Below are 22,353 nucleotides of genomic sequence, written 5' to 3'. Positions count from 1 at the left end.
GTATAGTCTTAACTTTTAAATCATAACTTGCATTCACATTTGTCACTTAAGTTTGAATTATGAGAAAAGTTTTTAAAACTGCATTAGTCTTGTCTGGAAGTGGCACTTTGTTGAAAGACCTTAGTAGCACACCTCTGCTTTGTGAACTGTGGTTTAATCTTGTCTAGAAAAGAAGTGTTTGGGAGATTAAGAGATGTACCATCCTAAATAACAGAAAATGCTTTCTGAAGAACAGAGGAGAGGTTGATTTTCTTGCAATAGTGGCAAGAATAGTGAGCTTAGACAATGGACACCTGCCAGTGACATTTAGAAAGATTAAAGGAGATAGTTATTTAGGGTGTTGGTGTCACGTTTATTTCCAAATCACTAGTCATGGGGGCACAGAAAGTACAGTTAGAAAAGGACCGGAAAAGGAGACAAAAAATTGACTGCCTAGTTCCTTCCCCACTTTCTTCTAGCTGTGAAATTAAGCATCTTGGAGTCTCCCTGGGATTTAGTTTTCTTTCTCTCTTTCTTTTATTTCAGAATGTGTTCTGCCTGACTTACAGGATTGTAAAAAGAGTAAGTGAAATTCTGTATATAAAAGTTTGCCACTAAGATGTACAATTAAATAGATAATAATGTTAATCCACATGAATAGCAGTGTCAGGGGCAGAGTTGTTCTTTCTTTTAACAGACACAAAATAATTGTACTTTTTATCAGATATGCTGTGTTAATTTGATACATGCATATAATGTATAATGATTGAATCAGAGTGATTAACATTTGTGTTTGCTTAAATATTTATAATTTCTTATATTGGAGTCATGTCAGCACTGTGGTTATCAAGTCTAGATTTTGATTTTTTAATTAATATTTTAAATGCCACATTTTATCATGAAAATTATTTGAGTCTCTGTTGTAATATATTGGATATTTTAGCTATCGAGGTTTCAGTCTTAACATTGCCCTCAAATTTTGTATTTGGGGAATTATCTCTTGCTCAGTGTACATAATTTGAACAAAGAATTTAATTAGTTGGCATTCTCTTTCTTGGGTAATAAGCGTACATGAGGGCCCAAATAGACTGTCTTATATCATCATATCTGAACTTACTTCTAAAAAAAAAACAGCTACTTTTGAATATTTTTCCTTCCCAGACTATGTTAGTCTGCTTTACATTGTTGTGACAAAAAATACATTAAAACAATAATTTAGAGGAATATTCTGGCTCATGATTTTATAGGCTCAGTCCAAGAATGGCTGATAACAAAGCAGAAACATACATCATGGTGGTGTGGCATGGCATGACATGGTAGAGGAAAGATGCTTAGTTTATGGTAATCAGAAAGAAGGAGGAGGAGGAGGAAGAGGAGGAAAAGAGAAAGAGGAGAAGGGAGAGAGAGAGAGGAGAGAGAGAGAGAGAGAGAGAGAGAGAGAGAGAGAGAGAGAGAGAGAGAGAATCTCAAGACCACACCTGCAGTAACCCCAGCCCTGTTCTACCTCTAAACCTTTTTGCATTGGAGACCCAGGCCTTCAGCACATGAGCTTTCGGTTGGAGCATTCTAAATTCAAAGCATAACTCAAACTTTTGTAGTTACTGAGTTACAGATTGCCAGTCATTTCTGTGACATTTTAGCTGTAAAATAAAAATATTTTTCACCTAAATTTGAGAAATGCATATCAAGTAACATCTTGATTCAGATTTCCTAAACATTGTTCAAGATTCACACATTCAGAAAATGATTGTTAGCAGCCAGCCAGCACCTGCCCATCAAGCATTTTCTCACAAGAATTTTCTTAGAGCCTTTTGAATCAAAGTGTGGGGCAGGCACTGGCTGATTTGGTATCAATTTGGAATTTGTGAGAAATGAAGACTCTTGGGACCTACCTTTTAATCAGTCTTCAAGGTTAAAGATTCCCAGGTGCTTCTCATGCATATTTAATTTCAGAATCATGAGGAAAGAAACCTAGTTATTTGTTTTAAATATTGGGTAAAATAGCAATTATAAATATATGTGGAATGCTAAATTTAAATATTGTGTAAGATAATTTCAGAATCAGAAGTGTATAAAAAGTTAATTTCTATATAAAATATCAAATCACTTGCAATGTTCTAATACAAACTGTAGTTTGCTAGTATGCACGATGATATATCAAAGGTTGTATTTTTATAGCAAATGGGAGATGGTATTAGAAATTAAAGTTTCTTTGACCTATGGCTATTAAAAGCCTGGAACACAAGTCTCAGTGACAGAGGGAGACAAATGCTCCACCTAGTGTTGCCTTCCGCAATGCTCAAACATCATGCAGAAAAAGAACATACTCTTTTGAGTAGCCAAGTGAAAAGGATTCAGAACATTTCAGCAATGGTAAAATAGCATAAAGGTTATACTGTATCTAAATTTCTTTGAAACGGAAACAAATACATGTTTATATCATTGTAGATCACATAATCAGCCAGTTTTAAGTACAAGAAAGTTGAATAGACTATCTAAAACAAGTGAGAGGAGAGAAAAAGGGGGCAGAAGATGAAACATTTTTGCTGATGGTGAAAATTACATTAAAAAGAACAAAAGTATTTCAAATTAGGCATAATGCAAAAATGATAAAGCCTGAACACTGTAACTTAAATACACAGTATTACATTTGGCTAAAAGGCGACAATATTTGTTCTAATATTAGTCTGTCTGGGCTGAATCCCCAGCAGCATGACTGGCTATATAACTTTTAATTCTCTCAAATCCTTCATGTAAAAACTGTGCATGTTGAAGAAACAAGGACATTTTTGCTAGGTCTACGTCTCCTGTTGGTTGGTGCATTTACTTATGTTTATGAAAAGTAACTAAAAATAATTGGGCATGATAGTACATGTTTATAAACTCAGTTTGTTGAAACGCTGAATGGAGTAAGTTAATAATGTAAACTCATGAATTAGACATCAACTTGGGCAACATGGTGAGAGCCAAGCACAAAAAAAATAACAAACAAGCAAAACCCCAAATTTAAAAAATAAATAAAATAAAAGAATTATACACAATAAATGTTATATGGCAAAGATGTGCTAAAGAGCCATAAAAATACAGATTATGAGAGAAAACCAGAAGTCATTAGATTAAAAGCAGACAACAAAAATCAAATAATAAACAACTATTTTAATTGAGTAGGATGATGCATATATTTTATTTTTCTTGATAGCATGCAACCAGGCTCTGACTGATGATAAGCAGAGTATATACTGTAAAGCATTATCCAGTATCATCATCATTATCATTAGTCATCATCAACACCACCGTGAGGCTTTTCATTGTGATATATCCTAGCACTTGACAATTTCGTGTTCAATATTATTTTTGTTCAATATTATTTTTGTGTAATAAGTGAATAAAATGTTCAATACCTAGTATGCTGTATTCTGCCTTTGTATTAATGCATGTGTTTTTGAGAGGTCTTTCTCAAACAAGACAAAGGCTTGGGAAATCTTAAATATTATTAATTTATTACTATTGATCCCCTTCCCTATATTTTTAATTTCCTATGGCCACCATAAGAAATCACCACAAATTGGGTAACCTAAAAAAACAGAAACTCAATCTTTATTAGTTCTGAAAACAACCTAAAATTCAGAAGTCACCAGGGGAAAAATCATATAGGAAGCAGGATGAGCTTCCTTTAGAAGTCATAGGATAGGACTTATTCCTGTCATCCTCCAGTTATTCTTGTAATTCAAATTTTTTGACATGTGGCTGGTCTTTTTTCCCATTTTCTAATATATATATATATATATCTCACATCATCATCATGTTTTTTTTATCTGCATGTGTGTGTGTGTGTGTGTGTATACATTTTCTTTTTTTGGTTCATTCTTATAAAAACACTTGTGATCTATATTTAGTGCTTAGCAGGATAATACAGGAGAACTTTATCCTTTCAAGGTTCTTAACTTTATCTTATATATACATACATTTAAAAAATTGGCTAACTCTCACAATTTCAAGTAAATGGGACCTTTATATCTTTGAGTCATGTTTTGATCTACTATGCAATGTCCTTTCTGTGCAAGAGTAAATTAAAGAATATACCAAGAGTAAAGTATCAGTACCTCTGAAAATCATGTATTCACATTTTCAACTTAACAAGGAAAAAACAAGAAAACAATGACAGTTATTTTTGTAAATATTATCTTATTTGACCCAACTGTGGGGGTGGGGTTAATGTTTCAGGTAAATAGATTGCAGTATTACAAATATCAGAGAGATGTTTATAGTTGGGCTTGCTAGATAGAAAAATAAAATATATAGGAAGTTGGGTATTTTTCTTAACTTTTTCAATTTTTTATTATCTAATAGTTTTCCTTTTATGTATTGGTATTTTCTACACATCTGAGGGAGTAGCATTTTTTTTTCCTTCATTTTCTTTTTCTTTTCTTAGTTTAAGATTTTTTTTATAAATTTGTATTAGTGCATTGTAGAAATACATCTTAATGTGGTACAAATAGTAGAGACATACATACACACATCACTCATTTTAGCCCCACTCCAGTTTCCAATTTCTGGAAAACTATTTCCAAAACTGAATTTGCACACTCACTAAAAAAAAAGATTCTTTTAAAAAACAACTTTGTTTGTCCTTAAAATCTTACCCTCATAAATATAGATTGAATGATTAATATTTTTAAAATAACCTTGGTTGGTAACTTGATAATAATGTAAAATACTCTCTTTTTGCATGTGCTAATGAATAGCCTATACTGATACTCAGTTAAGAACATGTATGTTTCTACCATCTTGAACTCCATTAAGATGTATGACAATAGTGCACCAATAAAAATTAAAAATAAAAAAACCTTCTGAACATGTAAAAATAAGTTCTAGGAAGATGAGAGATAAATATTTGTACAATGTCTTTCATGAATCATTTTTATTTGATAAATTAAAAATACTTCCAGTATATAAAATATATAAAATAATAGTTACAAAAGAGATGAAAATAAAGAGTCAATATTCTCTTTCCCTTGAAACATGCTAAAGTCTTCATTTTTCAGAGGAAAAGAAAAATGGCCCATACTTGGGGGGATTACAGGAAAGTAGTTTTTTAGAGTCATTTCCATGTATTGCGGTAAAAAACATTTCATATCATCTGCTTTTCTAGCCATTATTTCAGTGTAAAATTACTCAATGAAATTAATTGATAACAATGATAAATAGAATGTTATGTAACATAGATGGTAAATTATTATGAGATAGTAGTTTTGACTTCTGAAGTCCTGAAAAAAACTATTATGTCTTTGCAAAGCAGAAAGTTCTTTGATACAGTTATATGTGACAGAGGCACCATTCAGATTTATTTTTCTGTGTATTACATTTTGGCTGCATCAATCAGATTGGCTGCCCCAATATGTTCTTATACCAGATACGTACAGCCTTGATTCAGGAACTTCAAATAATATTATTTGTAAGCAAGCTGTCCTGAAGTTGTACTGAGCTGCAACATACCACCAAAAGTACCTACTTTCTTCACATCAATAAACATTAACAATCTCTTCACCTACAAGGGAACTTTTGATACATCATCTTTTTTTAGGTTTGCTTCCCTAGCTGTGAATAAACAGCCAAAATTTTTAATCCTTTCATTCCCTTTCAAAGGCCCTCATTAGTTGATGCCTTCATGGCCAGCACACCTGTGGAGGTTGCTATCCTCATCTGTTCCTTTTTTATGTTTTAATCCAAAATGCTTATTTTATTCTGCCTTATACTTATTTTGTATAATTTTAGTAATTAGTTTATTCTATGTGGCAAATATGTCATCAATTATATAATATTGTTTGTCTTTGCGTTTTTCATGGTTGGAAATTGCTTTCCATATTTTAATTTGATAATATTTGTGTCTGTATAATCCATTGCAATATTAGCAATTAAGTAATATATTCATCATAGACATTAGTATAAATCTTTTTCATGCATTTATATAAACAATATTAAAATATTTCCATAGACAAATTGACAACTAATAAAAATGCTCCCTTCTGGCCTATTTTTCAAAATAACTAAGCTTGATATGGACCTGAAGATTCACACCGACTTGAGGTTTCTAGCGAAAACATGGTCATGTTTCTCCAGTATTACCTCAACGAAGACGGCGATCGGGTCTACACACTGAAGAAATTTGACCCAATGGGACAACAGACCTGCTTGGCCCACCCTGCTCGGTTTTCCCCAGATGACACCTATACGCGACCCCGAATCACCATCAAGAAGCGGTTCAAAGTGCTTATGACCCAGCAGGCGTGGCCCTGTGCTCTGAGGATCTTTTAAGTTTCTATTCTCTTCCTCTGCCTGCTACCGGAGACTTCATAACCAAACGCAACAGTCTTTGAGCCACGAAGCCTTCTTTATCCCCCACACCCTTTGGAATCGTGTTCTCTTTGCCTTTGATCATGTTTGTATGAGGCATTCCTGGCAGCATCCTTCAGGAACAATTTTCACTCTTTTCATATTTTGAATTAGTCAGGTTATTAAAAATAAAATAATTAAAAAAAAACAAAATAATTAAGCTTTGGGAAATATACAATCTGTCACAGGTGGTATAATAGTTTGCAAATTAATATTTATTTAGAGTAAGAAAAAGTCTTTGCAACAATTAAGATGTAACAAGGTATTACTATATCAGAGTGGGTCCTAAATTTACTAATTTAAGATTTATAAATAAAGGACAGACACATTAAAGGCCATCTGAAGATAGGAGCAAAGATTGAAGTGATGGAATTACAAGTCAAAGCATGTCACAGCATGCTGGAAGGCACCAAAGCTAGGAAGATGTAAGGGATGATTTATTCCATACACATATGGGGAAGTATACCTCTGCTAACATGTCGGTTTCAGATTTATAGTCCATAGATATGTGAAAAAGCAAATTTCAGTGTTTTTTTTAAACCATCCAGTCTTGGTACTGCTTACAGAAGCCCAAGGACCTTTACATATAGGTTGTAGTTAAGTTCTACATACTGGATACATCTTCGTTCCTTCTCCTTTCACAAAACTCCCTCAGTTACTCCATTGGAATCTCTGTTCTGCTAATTGATGTCACCCTTATTTCTGAATCTCTCCTTAGCTTTCACATATACAATAAAACATGCATCTATTTATTTTTTTAGACTGGCTAATCTTGTTTAGCATAATGTTCTTAAAGTTCAATTCATTTTCCTCCAAATAACATAAATTTGTTTTTTTGTGGCTGAGTAAAATTTAATTATGTGTATATACTATAGTTTTGTAAATCATACTTCTGGTTCCATAATTTCACTATTGTAAATTATACTGCTATGAATAGGCAATAAAACAATTGAAATAATTCTATGCATGTATGTATACAAAATTATCATGTACATTGAGGAGGGGGAGAGGGTTGGTTCTGGAAGGAAGTGCTCCGAGAGTTATGTGCATGTGTGTTTCTATCACTCTGTACCCCAACATAATGTGTAATTACAGTGTATCAAATAAAATAGAAAATTAATTAATTTAAACACTAAATACTATATATAAGATTCATCAGAATAATTTGTTGATCAATTTTTTCATAAATCTTCACTTAAGAAAACTAAATAACTAGAAATAAAGTGAAAAGGTTGTGCTTAAATAATTTTAAAGTCTCTTGACTACACTCTGGGTTCAGTGTGTATTAGACTCTAACTCATATCTACATACTCATCTACAGGTGGTCATGAGAACTATGATCTTGAGGAAATTGATCACATGATAAAACACCCTACTATCCCCATTTTAGTGTGTTTATTGAGAAAAGAAGATAGAGCTATTTATTTTAAATCTATTTAAAGCACAAAAGTCAAAGCAAGATGGGTATTTTTTAAAAATTTGAATTTTTTTTACATTAATGATTATCAGTCTTTACTATTTTTTTATTTTAGTCTTGCACTATACTTCTTTAAGAAATGCATATATGCATGTAAGCTCATTTTCTATTATGTCCTGACAGTCCTGTAATATATCATAATATTGCTAAAGAATCCTATTAGCAAATGAGAAAGTTAGTCTTACTTCCAAATTAGAAGGTAGTGTTCAGTGATTCTTTGCTATGTTGGTGGAAAGAGAAACTTCAATGTTCACTTTACTTTCAAGACATTATAATGTATTGGCTGTGCGTTATTTTTTTTAAATGTGAATTATGATATTTTTATTAAAAGGGGTTTATAAATTCAAGAATCCTATATCCAGATGAGAAAACAATTCTGACACAAGAAAATTTAAAAATACAACATAAGACTAGGCAAAATGCCATGTATACAGCTAAAATATTATAGTACATAGACATGCAAAACAGAATGCTTCGTCAGATCTCAGAATATATTTATCAACTACTCATACCCTTCATTGATGACCTATTGGATACTAAAGATGGTTACTATGTACCACAATATGCATTAAAATATGCTGCTTTATTTTTTTCTCACAGTACTGAGGATGGAACCCAGAGACATTCTACTTCTGATCTACACCCCTAGCCTTATTTTTTATTCTTTATTTTGAAACAGGGTCTCACTGAGTTGCAAAATACCTCACTAACTAGCTGAGACTGCCTGAGAACCCATATCCTCTTGTATCAGCCTACCCAAATCCTGGTATTACAAGTGTGCGCCACAACACCTTATAATATGTTGCTTTTAATATACTTGCTATCAATTGTGGATCATGCTTTTTGTATTTTGAACGTTTTTATATAATTACATCTACATTTCCCAAAAATTAAAGCAGAGAAGTAAAGCAAAAATAAAAATAAAACAAATGAACTCTATTCCCAAAGGTTGTTGCAGCTCTAGGGCAGAAATGATACTTGTAATATCTACCTACAGACATTTGCTACATGATAAAAACAGACTAAATATCACCTACTTACAGTTATGAAAGATATAAGGTGGTGTGATACAAGAGGTTGTGAGACTGGGGTACCATGTTTATTGCCAGCTTCCTAATGCTGGACAAGGTAGCCCATTCTCAGTACAGTGATGCCCAGTGTGTTTATTGAGTTAGTCCTAAGACTAGCCTACAAGCTATATATGCATTTCTTTAATAATTTTCAAAATCTCTATATGGCCTGTAAATTCCATTCTTAACAAATTATACATCTTGACATATCTGAGAATAGTAACTAATACCTACAACCCACACCTTATTCTTCACATCCCTGTACCTGTTTGGAACTATTTGGAAATCCACATAGAGGCTTATGGCAAGATATTTCTCCCAGGTACTTATAGAAATAGCAAAACAAAACTAAACTAAAAGGAGATTAAATCAGTTGCTAATAGAAGCTGGAGATAGCAGATTGTTAAATCAAAATTGGTTTAAATACTGTAGACTAGATGAAAAAGGACATTGAGTTTCTGTTAAGAAAGAAAAATAAAAAGATAAAACATGACAGAAAAAGTTCCACTGAAACTGACAAAAGTCTGTTTGATTTAGCCACTTAAATAAAAAACCCAATGCTTTTACTTAAGGATTAATATTTTATGTAGTTGTATTTTTTCAATAAGAAAACTTTCAAATGTTTATTATCCTGGATACATTTTTTTTTTTACACAGAAGGATGCTCATAATTTTTTAGTGCTAGAAATATTATGCAAATTATTGTGAAGTAACTTGAATGATTTTATTGTACCAATTCTTTTCCCAGCGATTGCCACACCCAGGCACACATGCATGTGGGGACGGACACATGGGCAGGAAAGCAGATATCACTTCTCTTTTCTGTGATAGAATGTCAGTGTTAGAGAGATTTCTGTGTTCATTTAGCCCAGCCCTTCAGTTGTAGTCTAGTAGAGTCTGGTACTTGTTGTTAAGGCTCTGTTTTTTTTTTTTTTTAAGTTTTTGTTGTTGATTTGATTTATGAACATGTGGCTCGACTGTTTAACTCAGAAGTTTTTGAAAAATAAAAATAATATATAAAAAGGAGTAGCTTTGCTGTGCTTCTGATCACCACTGGGCAGAGTGAGGCCCTCTTCCATGTTTCCTGACCTTGTTTTCTATCGGTGTGATTCTTTATTCCACCCTTACTTAGAATGAACATCAAAAAAAGAATCAAAGTGCAGACAAATAAAATCACCATGAGAGCCCTCCCCTGTCTTGTCCTTCCATCTGCTTCTGCTTCCTCTCCTGTTTCCATTTTATGAATATTCATTAACTTAATATAGGCTATGATGAATATCAATGTATATCAAATATTTCTCATTATGTATTTCCTTAATATATCTTGACAATTATCAAACTTATACTTCCTATTAAGGTATTTCAACTAATCTAAGATAATTTATGTCAATGCCTTTTTTGTTTAATATTTCTAAGACATTACATATTATATTATATATACATTACATATTTCTTACATATTATTTTAATATTACATATTAGTCTAATCTTTCTTTCAGACTTCCTTTTATCTCATACCATTACAGATAAAGTATATTTTCTTAAAAGAAAAAAATATCAGTGAAATTCAGGATAATTTGAAATATAATTAAAAATAGTGGGCATTGATATTGAACATTTTAAAATGAATTATAGGCTTTGGTTCACAGAAGACTGACTATATCACATTATATAACTACCAATTATATGAAAGTAAGGGAAGTGAGATTAATTTTGTTGTTTATTTGTTTAGTTTTCTGGAGAAAATTTCATATTAATTTTATCATAAAATAGATAAGTAAAATGTGATAAGTATTTGAATGTGCAAAGACATGTTCAAGTGGGTTCAAATGGAGACCAGGACCAAGGAATTCCTGAGAAGACAAATCCAGTTAGGCTTTTTTAGTGACCTTTACCTTGATTTGCAACCATAAGCAAAAACTTAATTTGGGATATTTTATATGAATGAATGACTATATTTAAGAAAACAGAAATTAAGTTTAACCAGAGGACATAATAATTAACTTTACTACTGGTGATTTTCCAGGGAACTGGGCTAAATAAACTAACTGCATAGTTATAATTATTTTTTTTTTTGCCTTAGTGCTGTGTTTGTCCTATAAAGGTGTCTGTAGAGTCCAATTAAGATTTCTTCTTATTCAGATTTTTTGTTTAAAAATTTTATTGTGCTCCCTAATATGTGAAAGCTAAGGAGAAATGGATCATAGGAGGAACTCTAGATGAAAAAGGAAATTCTATAGAGGAGCAAACAAGACAACCGTAAAGGAGGGGTGGGAGGGGGAAGAAGGAAATTCTCTAAAACACACCATGTACTTAAACATATAGAAGTCAACCACTAAGCCAAGCAAGGGTAGGAGGGATGTGGAGGGAATGGGGTGGGAATGGGGTAGGGGTTAAATCAGTGACATGTACATGTATGTTCACACAATATTTTTACTCCAATATGATGTATGAATATAATGCACCTATAAAATGTTAAAAATAAATAAATAACATACTTTTATAAATTATTGTGCTTTCTCTTACAGTTTTCAAAAATGGATTGCATGGAAAAGTTCAGAACTATAGACAAAGATTAGGAAGTAACTGGAAAAAAGGTTAGTGATGTGGGGAAACATTACATTTTATAAACTCAACACCAAAAATACTTAGTATGAAGGAAAAAACAGGCTCAGTGAAGACCACTTAGTCTGTAACTTTGGAACAATAGCACTATCAAAAACAATAACAAAACTAATAAGCATACAAGAAAAATTTATTTTTTTCAGCATTTATACTATACATGGTGGTAAGTTAATTCTTTGCGGGTTTACATTAAGGATGTATTGTTTCTTAAGATGTAAACACTGAAGGAAACTGGCTTCTTATAAATGTGTTTTACATTAGCATAAAATGAAAATCTGATGAAGCTTTTTCATTAATTTCTACTTTTTATGGATGCAAGAGAAAAGTTTCAATAAAATCTTCTGCATTCATAATTTAGCCAGATATATTGGGGTTCAGTGAAAACATGAGTTTTTAAAGAACAAAACTTCTATTATAGGCACTAAAGTAGAACTTTTTAGTAATTTTTTTTCTTGTGCCCTTTGTTGACTTATTTTTTTCTAAAATCTGAAAAGGCTTTCATATGGTTGCTTCAAATCTTAACATATTAAGGAAAATAATTTTCAAAATCATACTGACATAGTTCTGCCATGTATAAATTGGTAACATAGTGATTTATTACTAAAAACTATTTTTAGCACCCATGCTCTATGTAAACTTTTGTTGTTAATCTCCTTGATTATTGTGTTACAAATGATTCTGAGGCTAAATTTAGGTCAATTACAAATACCAAAGAAACACAAATAAATATGCACTGAGACATAATAGTTTTGACTTGAATATTTCATGAAAGAGAACTTGAACAGAAATGTAGAAGACCAGGAATTGAAACTTGAAGACACACTGGAGCTCATTATATGTAAAATTGTTCCAATATAGAAAGGAAAAGTGATTCCCTTATGAAGACAGAGATGTAGACAGAGATAGAAAAATAAAGGTGGATAAAATGAGCATTTTTTTTTTTTTTTTTTTTTTTTTTTGGTGGTACTGGGGTTCCTGGAAGCCCTTCTACCTCCAGGCTACAGGGTTTCTTAAATCAGAGCGGCTGGCTTTGAACCTGCGTGATCCTCCTGTCTCCGCCTCCCAAGTGCGGGGACTACAAGTGTGCGCCACCATGCCCGGCTAAAATAAACTTCAATGTAATTAAATACTCATACATCACTCCTTCCCAACACCTCATTTTCTCTTTCATCTTTATTTACCTCGATAGCTTATCCAACATCATTCTCAGTGTATTCAATATCCTAAGGGCTCTAAACCACAGACTTACAGATTCTCATGCCAGTAAGGCATGTTTAGGGTGAGGCTACCTGGATGAAAAACAAACTAAAATATTTGGGCCATAGACAAGCTTTACTTTAAAAATATATAGTCTGAATTGCTTTTATCCTCCAAAGAACAAAAACTAAATCTTAAAAAAAAATCTGTAAGAACTAATGTAAATACACCTTTTAAGACATTTGACTTCATATATGGAAATAAATACTAATTATTATTTTAAAAATATTTCAAAATTCCATTGTATTGAGACTTCCTTAACACTTTCTTTTTTATTAATTCTGTGACTACCTTTATTCAATTATAATTAATTTAGAGAAGTTTATATAATATACTTGTAATAGTTGGCACATGTTCATTTATGACAAAAATTTTTGACAAGTATTAATATAGAAATATATTTTCCACTTCATAAAATGATAATCATAGGATCTTCTGGTCATGGCTGAATAGTTTCCAGCAAAGACACTTATCCTTTAGATAAAACCAATACAGCCAGGTGTGGTGGCGCACGCTTGTAATCCCCACGCTTGGGAGGCAGAGCCAAGAGAATCACATAGGTTCGAAGTCAGCCGGGCTGGCTTAAGAGACCCTGTTTCCAAATAAAAAAATATAAAATAGGTCTGGGAGTATAGCCCAGAGGTAGAAGGGTTCCATCCTCAGTATCACAAAAAAAGAAATAATATAATCCTGATTTTATTATAATAATAGACCCCATGGGGATGTATAAATATTTCTTTTAAATAAAACATAAATAAAAACAAATTTGCATACAAAAATAAAAACATATGAAGGTATTAAAATAAAAGCACTTCTTTGTTAGTAAATGGAAGAAATTAGCATTTTTTCTGGATTTCGTTTCTGAGGTTTGGTTATGGACTTTTTCTGCGAGGACAGAATGAACTGTTAGAAACTATACACTTAAATATTAAAATATTAAATATTAATATTAAATTTTTTTCTCTCTACCAGATTCACTGAAAAATGGCAGGAAAATGCTTGGGGGAAAAAAGAAATAACTAGAGAGGAAAACCAAATCTATTTATAAAATTTATTAGTTTCTGGCTGACCTCTAAAATTTGAATTATTGAGTCTAACCCCAAGTACCATATATAAAACAAAAGAAAATTAATTGAGATTTTAGCTTTTGTTAACACAGAATATATGAAGCTTCAGTTTAAGCAAATAAATATTTGCCTAAGAATCAAAATCAATAGTCATCAATGAAGCTGGGAATGGTGGCACACACTTGTATTCTCAGTACTTGGGAAGCTGAGACAGGAGAATTGCATGTTCATGGCCAGCCTCAGCAATTAAGTGAGGCACTTGCAATTTAGCAAGATCATGTTTCAAAAATTAAAAATAATATAGGGCCTGGAGTATAACTCAGAGGTAGAATGGACCTGAGTTTAACCCCCAAAATAAAAAAAAAAAGTCATCTACAAACAAAGTAGAATCTAGAGTTTTTAAAAAATACTAACCATTAATCATTCCTAGGATAAAATAACATAAGTCTTCAGTGACTGGCTATTATAAAACATTGGATATATTATTTTTTATTTTTTTTTAATATTCAGCATGTTTTTCTGCATCCCTGAAGTATGGTGCTGCTCACTTAAGATGTTGGAGCTCTGCTGCCAATTTCTGCACTTCAAATTCTTGGATTATTTTTTGGGATTTCTTGGGGCTGCTGCACCACATTCAGCAGGAACAGAGATGGCACTTGCAGTTAGGACCAGCAGCCAGAAATGGCTCTGGTGGCCAGGCTGGAGGCCACAACAGGTCAGTTGTACACTCAGGCTTTTTGCAAAGGATCTCAGAGTTCAGAGTAATGGATTTCTTCAACCATGGTTCCTGTTTTTTTTTTTTTTTTTTTTAATTGGTGCACTGTATTCATACATCATAGTGGGATACAAACTTTTGTAGACATACATGCACACATCGCCCAGTCAGCCCCCACCCGATCCCCACCCCATTCTCTCCCCATCCCTCCCTCCCATGCTTGGCTTAGTGTTTGACATCTAGTATTATAGCAATTTATCCAAAATTAAAAATGATAATCTCACATAACAGTTTCATTTGTCTGATACCAAGCTTTTGATGACTTAAAGATAACATTTCAATATTTCTTTTTACTTTCTTTCTTACCAGAGAATATTTTTTTCTATTATTTTAGGTGAAACTATCATATATTTATTTATTTATTTTTCAGAAAAAAACTCTATCCTAATATGGAATATGGACTCTAGATACCCAAAATGATCTTGAAAAAGAACAAAGCTAGAAGATATATATTTTCTGATTTCAAACCATATAAAGCTACAATAATTGAAACAGTGTAGTACTATTCTAAAGGCAGATATATAAACCATTGGAGTTAAATAAAAGCCTAGAGCTAAATTCTTCCCTATATTGTCAAGTTATTTTTGACAAGGTTTCCACGAACATTTGGTGGTAGAAATAATAATATTTTAACTAAATATTGTTGAAACATAATAATTACATGGAAAAGAATAAAGTTGGACCTTTACCTAATCCCATATACAAATATTAACTCAAAATAGATAAAAGACCTAAATATAAATCTTAAGACTATAAACTTTTAGGAGAAAATCTGGGTCATAAAACCTCACAACACTGAAATTGGCAGTGATTTCTTGGATATGATTTCAATGGCACAGGCAATTTAAAAGTTATCATACAGTTGCAGGTACGGTAGTATATGCTTGTAATCCCAGCATTTGGGAGGCAGAGATGGGAGGATCTTGGTTTGCAGCCAGCCTCAGCTACTTAGTGAACCTCGCTGCATCTTAGTAAGACCCTGTTTCAAAATAAAGAATAAAAAAATATGGATGGGGTGTAGCTTAGAGTTAGAATGCCTCTGGGTTGCATCCACAGTCTTCCCCCAAGAAAAGTGTTATCACACAGAAGACTTCAGGTTGGTTCCAGAAATTTATTTGTTTGTTTGTTTGTTTGTTTATGGCACTGGAGATTGATCCTAAGATAATTCTACCTCTGAACCACACCCCCAGTCCTATTTTTTTATTTTTTATTTTGAAACAGGATCTCACTAAGTTTCAGAGGGCCTCACAAAATAGAAGAGGCTGACCATAAACCTGTGATTCTTTTGTCTCAGTCTCCAAAGTATTGGAATTGGGGCCAGGTGTGGTAATGCATGCTTGTAATCCCAGCATTCGGGGGACAGAGACCAGAGGATCTCAGTTCATGAACAGCCTCAGCTACTTAGCGAGGCCCTTTGCAACTCAGTGAGACCCTGTTTCAAAAATTAATAAAGAAACTATAAAATAGGACTGGGGGTGTATCTAGGAGGTAGAATGCCCCTGAGTTTCATCCCCGGTATCACACATACACACAAAACAAGTATGCACTATATATAGGGATTACAAGTATGCACTATATCCCTGGCTTATTTATTTTTAAAATTTTTATTTGTCTTTGGGGTCTTGTGAGAAAGTTTTTATCTGTGCCTATGTGTTGCAGTGTTGGACCTATGCCCTCTTCAAGGAGCCTCAAGGTCTCTGGTCTAATTTTCATGTCTCTGATCCATCTTGAATTGACTCTTGTACAGGGTGAGAAAGTAGGATTTATTTCCATTTTCTGCATATGGTTAACTAGTTTTGCCAACATTATTGTTGAACAGGCTATCTTTTTTTCAGTGTATGTTTTTGGTCCCATTGTCTAAAATCAATTGGCTGTGTGTGGATTTGTTTCTGAGTCTTCTATTTTCCTCCATTGGTCTATATATCTGTTTTTGTGCCAATACTATGCTGTTTTTATAAAGTCAGGTATTGTGATTCTTCCTGCATGATTTTTTTTTCTGAGAACTACTTTGATTATTCCGGGTTTTTTGTTGTTCTAAATGAATTTAAAGACTAAATTTTCTATGTCTGTGAGGAATGATCTTGGTAATTTAATGGGTATTACATTGAATCTGTAGATCACTTTTGGAATTATGGCCATTTTGATAATATTTATTCTGCCTATACATAAAATGGAAGGTATTTCCATCTCCTAAGATCTTCTTCAATTTCTTTTGTATTGGTGCATTGTAGTCATACGTCTTATTTCTCTTATAAATTTTGCGGTACTGGGGATGAAACACAGGGACATTGTATATTTGAGCTATACTGCTACTCGTATTTTTTAGTGTTTTTATTTCTTTTGAAACAGGGTCTCACTTGAGTTGCAAAAGGCCTTGTTAAGTACTTGAGGCTATGCAAAAACTGCAGTCCTCCTGTCTCAGCCTCCCAAATGCTGGGATTAAAAGCATGCACTACCATGCCCATCTTAACTCATACATCCTATTGGGGTACAAGATGGTAGAGGTATAGATGCACATATAACTTATTTGATATGAGTAATTTTTAATTTTATTTTCAAAATGCTTTTTTCTAAGTTGAATGTTATATTATTTTAGAAATTTTAGATTAAAAGTTCATTATATATATATATATATATATATATATATATATATATCCATAATCATCCCATTATCAGATGGCTAGGTTCATATTGCTGTATATGATTGTTTCTATGTGTGCTATGTGTGTGTGTTTGTGTATATGCACAGACATACTTCTTATCCTATTTTAGGGCAGGCTTTAACATTGTTTTAAATACATCCCCTAATTCACATGGTCTGTGGACAATTTCTTTTACTTTTTTTCCTTTTAATGTGAGTTATATATTCTTTCACTGAACTCTCAAATAAGCTCCAGTAAACAAGAAATTATCCAGAATACTTAATATTCTTTTAAGTCTTATCTGATAATATTTCCCATCATAATCAGGAAATCAAGAATTAGTACACAAGGTAACCATTTTCAAGTCCACCCTATTACACTTTTCTAAAAAGACTCAAAAATAAGAAATCATTAGAGAAAATTATTAAATTAATTAGTTAGAAATATGCTTGTATACCTTTTTTCTATACTTCCTTTTCATGTCTGAGAGACTGCTTTTCTCTCATAATCAGATTACTAATGTAAATATTGGTACCAAGGTATTAAAATCTATTTGTACATTGATGTCAAAGTGGAAGCTATATAGAAATAATATGGTTCATCTGCTATTTAAATATATCAAAAATATAAAGAAAAAAGGAAAGGACAGGAAGGAGGGAAGAAAGGAGTTATGGAGAACACAAAATAAATAGAGAAGGAAGAAGAAAATATTACTAAGAGCTAAAGATATTGACTTCAAAATAAGTCATAATTGTGAGGACTGATCCAGGAAAGATTATTATTATTCTTCATTAGTTTATAGGCAAAGTCCATGTCATTATTTGATCAGTACTCCAATTCTGTGGCAAATTTATATGTGCACATATGTGTATTCATTGATTTATATAAACAATGCCCAAAATATAAGCCTTACCTCATTCTGGAGGTCTCGGATCATTTTGCTCTTTCTCTCTACTTCAGTCTTTAAGAAGTTAATCTGAAAATGAAAAGAATATTATGTAGATATGTTCTGAATTTATTTCCTTGATTTTCATCATTTTGAAAGGGAACAAAAGAATTAAAGTTTTGCTAACCAAAACCTTCAGTTTTCAACTCAAATTTATTCAATGATTACACAGAAATATGTTTTCTCACCTAACAAAATATTCATTTTTTTAATTGAGAAGCCACGCACATTATGACTGTAAGTATTCTATCTGGCTAAAATTTATAGTGAGTGGACTTCCAGGAAAATGTTGATTGAGGGAAGCAGCACATATCAGTCCTGCTGACATACAATAATTATTGCCCTGAAAATAGCATTTTGACAATAAAAGAAACAAACAAAAGTTTGAAAAGAGCTCCTAGAATTAAATGATAGTGGAAGTAAAGCTAGACGGCAGATCAGAGAGGAGAAAATTATGCAGTACTCCTCCATTGGCTGCTACTACAGAAACTGTGGTGGTGCCATCTTGCCTTACCATTCCAGGACTACTCTCCTGGGACTTCCAGACCCCCAGAAAAAAAAAAAAGCCTATAATTTGAAATAAATTAAACAGCTGTAGCTAATCAGAATTATAAGGAGTGGGCTCCTCATTTGCTGTGTAGAACCCAGATACAACTGTCAGTAGCAGTGGCCAAGCTCACATGGTCTTACTAATATCCAGAGAAGCAGGCAATGACACCATAAGTGAACCAGCCCTCCCCTAGGGAGACCACCCAGCACAGGTATAGGGGCTCATGCAGCAAGCAATAGATTCTCAGAGTCTGAGACTTTGCAGTTCACCCTGGTGAAGGTGGGAAATGAGTCAGACTCAGCAGGGTGCAGATTAATAGACAGCCCCCAGGGCCAATAAGGCAAAAAGGCCTACAGTTTTCAGGGCTCAGAGCCATAGTTGGCCCTCTAGAGAAGTCAGACCAACCCAGCCATAGTTGTGGTAAACAAAGACTTCTACATATACACTTGGTCTAGTTCCAACAGCACCCAATACCTATGCAGGCAGAGAGAGAAGCCTGCCAAGTGTTTATGGAAAGCATGGGAACCTGTGCTTAGCATGGAGATCCAGCTTGCATGATTCTGACTACCTGCATAGACTGAGAGAGTCTCAAAGATAAGTCTTCTTGAAACCTCAGAGAGCCATACTTGTAGTAGAAAAGGTGCAAGTGGCACTCAGTGCTTGCACAGAGAAAGATACCAGGGCAGGGTCCCAATCACTGAAGGAGACAAAAAAACAGGCTTTAAACTAATATCATTCCTATAGGTCACAGAGCAAATGAGAGTGCTTGGACATGTTCAAGAACCTATTATACACTGTGAACCTTAAACAGCTAAAATAATATACACAGACTGAGAAAGACTGTTTTGTCCAACTCTGCTCATATTCCTATAATTGTAGGGTTGTATTAATTTGTTCTTGTTTTTTGTTCTGTTTGTTATTTTTGTTGTTGCTATTGTTGTTGTATCTGAATATGTGACTTGTTTGTTTGCTCTCATTCTTACTCCTCTACAAACTTCTTCCCTTGTAATTATCTACTCTCTTCTCTCCATTCTTTTTTCTTTTCCTTTTCTTTTCTTTGTCATGTATTAAATTCACTTTATATCACTATACTAAATACTCTATATTGGTTACTAGAAACCTACTACATATTTACTATCTCTAATATCTATTATATATTACCTTACCAACTCAAACTCTTATTCTATTGAATTCTGCTACTTTACCCTATTCTTGCATTTACGACTTTATCATCTTCATCCTATCTCAAACTTAACCATTGCATACAACACAACTTGTCTATATACATACATATACATATACATACATATATATATACATATATGTATATATATACATATACATATATACATATATATATATATATATATATATATATATATATATATATACTGACACGTACAGAGTGAAAGAAAGCTATCAAAAACAACAAAGAGGCAAGCTTAAGAAACCTTAAATCAAGAAAAGGAACAAGGTAGCAATGAGTTCCTACTACCCAATAATAAAACCCAACAACATAGAATTACAGAGATGACCAGAAAGACAAATTAGAAATTTAATAGTAGAAATGATACAGAATTTCCATTAAGAATTGAGAGAGAGAGAGTAAAAAATAAAGAAACAAATAAAAAATCTGACACACTGAGTAGGAATCAGAAAGAAGCTCTAAGAGAAGTGAAGAATACAATTATTGGTGTAAAGACATCAATACAAACTATAAAGAAAGATTAGCCACAAGAAAAATAGAATTTCATTCTTAGTTGATCACTATAAAATGAATACATACCATACAATTAAAAAAAATTTTGACCTATCTTAAAAGAGCTAACCTAAGAATAATATGCATAGAAAAGGGAATATGATATTGAAACCAAAGGGACAAACAATCTCTTCAAATAAATATTATTAGAAAAATTTCCAACCTTAGCAAAACAGGTACAGGAAACCTATAGAACCTCCTTTAGTCAAGATCAGAGAAAAGGTTCACCACACAATACAGTAATCAAACTGACTAATGTAGAAGCCAAGAAGAGAATCTTAAAGACAACAAAATTAGAATCACTCCAGCATTCCCAATCCAAGTCATAAAAGCCAGGAGTGCCTGGAACAACATATTCCAAACTTTGAAAGAAAACAATGTGCAACCAAAAATTTATTTACCTAGGAAAAGTATCTCTCAAATTTGACAGGGAAATAAAAATCTTCCATGACAAATCAAAGCTAAAAGTATTTTTCTTTTCAAACCAGCACTAGAGAAAGTACTCAAAGAGATTAACTGCAAAGAAGAAACAAGTAATAAACACCAGAAACAGAGAAACAATAATTTCCATCAAACAAACAACTAAGCAAAAAAAAAAAAACCAAAACAACAACAACAAAAAAAAAAAACTACCTCAAACAGAAGTTAAAACTCAAAATGTTAGGAATTAAGAGTCATCTCTCAATAATCAGGTGGGACATAAACAGCATCAACTCCTCAACAAAAAGACATGTTTGCGAAATGGATTAAAATCCAGAATTCATCTATATGCTGCCTGCCAAAAACATACCTTACAATAAAGACAGTCACAAACTCAATGTGAATGGCTAGTGCAAGGTAATCCATGTGAAAAGAACTTGAAGACAAGCAGGAATAGCAACTATGATATCAGACAAATTAGACTTCAAGCCCAAGCACAAACTATTTGTGACATTAAGTCACACATAGATCCCAAAATAATAATACTTGGAGACTTCAACACTTTTCTCATACTGTTAGACCAGTCTTCTAGACAAAAGATCAATAAAGATAAAGATGCTTCAGACCTAAAGAACACCATTATAAAGTAGATATTTTATATGTATACAGAATATTCAACCTATCTACAGCAGAATTCACATTTTTCTCAGCTGTTAATGAAACCCTGTACAAAATAGACCACATCCTGGACCACAAAGTGAGCAGTAGCAAATTCAAAAGATATGACATACTCCCCTGTGTTGTTTTAGACCACAGTGGAATGAAACTAGAATTCAACTATAAGAAGACCCAGAGTAACTACATAAATATGTTGAGACTGAACATCACACTGCTGCATGAGGAATGAGACACTAAAGAAGTAAGTTGTAAAATTAAAAATTCACAGAAACAAATGAAAATAGAGATATGAAAACCTCTGGGAAACCTTGAAGGTAGGATTAAGAGGAAAATTCATAGCTCTAACTTACTCCATAACAAGAACAGAACCCCCCAAAAAATAAACTAATGCCACATCTCAAAGCCCTTTAAAAACAGAAACAGTTTAACTCTAAAACCAGTAGAAAAAAAAGAAAATTATTAAATCAGAGCAGAAATCAATGACAGAATAAGAGAACAATGCAGAAATTCAACAAAACTAAAAGCAGGTTTCTTAAAAAGGTAAACATGATGGATGAAGCACTAGACAACCTAACCAAAGAAAGAGAGAATTAAGTCAAATCAGATGCTTTCCCTAATATGTGGAAGGTAGGGTGAATGGGGTCATAGGAAGAACTCCAGGTGAAAAAAGTGATCCTATAGAGGAGCAAATAAGACAATCTAACTGTGGGGATGG

At 32.8% G+C, this 22,353-nt stretch overlaps 1 protein-coding gene across 2 annotated transcripts in view; it reads right to left on the bottom strand.

Annotated features, from left to right (window-relative positions):
• Nucleotides 1–22,353, bottom strand: part of LUZP2 (leucine zipper protein 2) — a gene marked incomplete at both ends in the record, with an annotated part of 495,487 nt that overhangs the window by 244,199 nt on the left and 228,935 nt on the right. For both annotated transcript variants that reach the window (XM_080714586.1, XM_080714587.1), the window contains one exon: nt 18,199–18,261. In XM_080714586.1, coding sequence (XP_080570712.1) covers nt 18,199–18,261 — 63 coding nt within the window. The remainder of the gene's footprint in view (nt 1–18,198; nt 18,262–22,353) is intronic.

Source organism: Muscardinus avellanarius (assembly GCF_963383645.1).
Source record: "Muscardinus avellanarius genome assembly, chromosome: 1".
NCBI classification, from domain to species: Eukaryota; Metazoa; Chordata; class Mammalia; order Rodentia; family Gliridae; genus Muscardinus; species Muscardinus avellanarius.
This window is presented reverse-complemented; position numbering and strand designations above follow the sequence as displayed.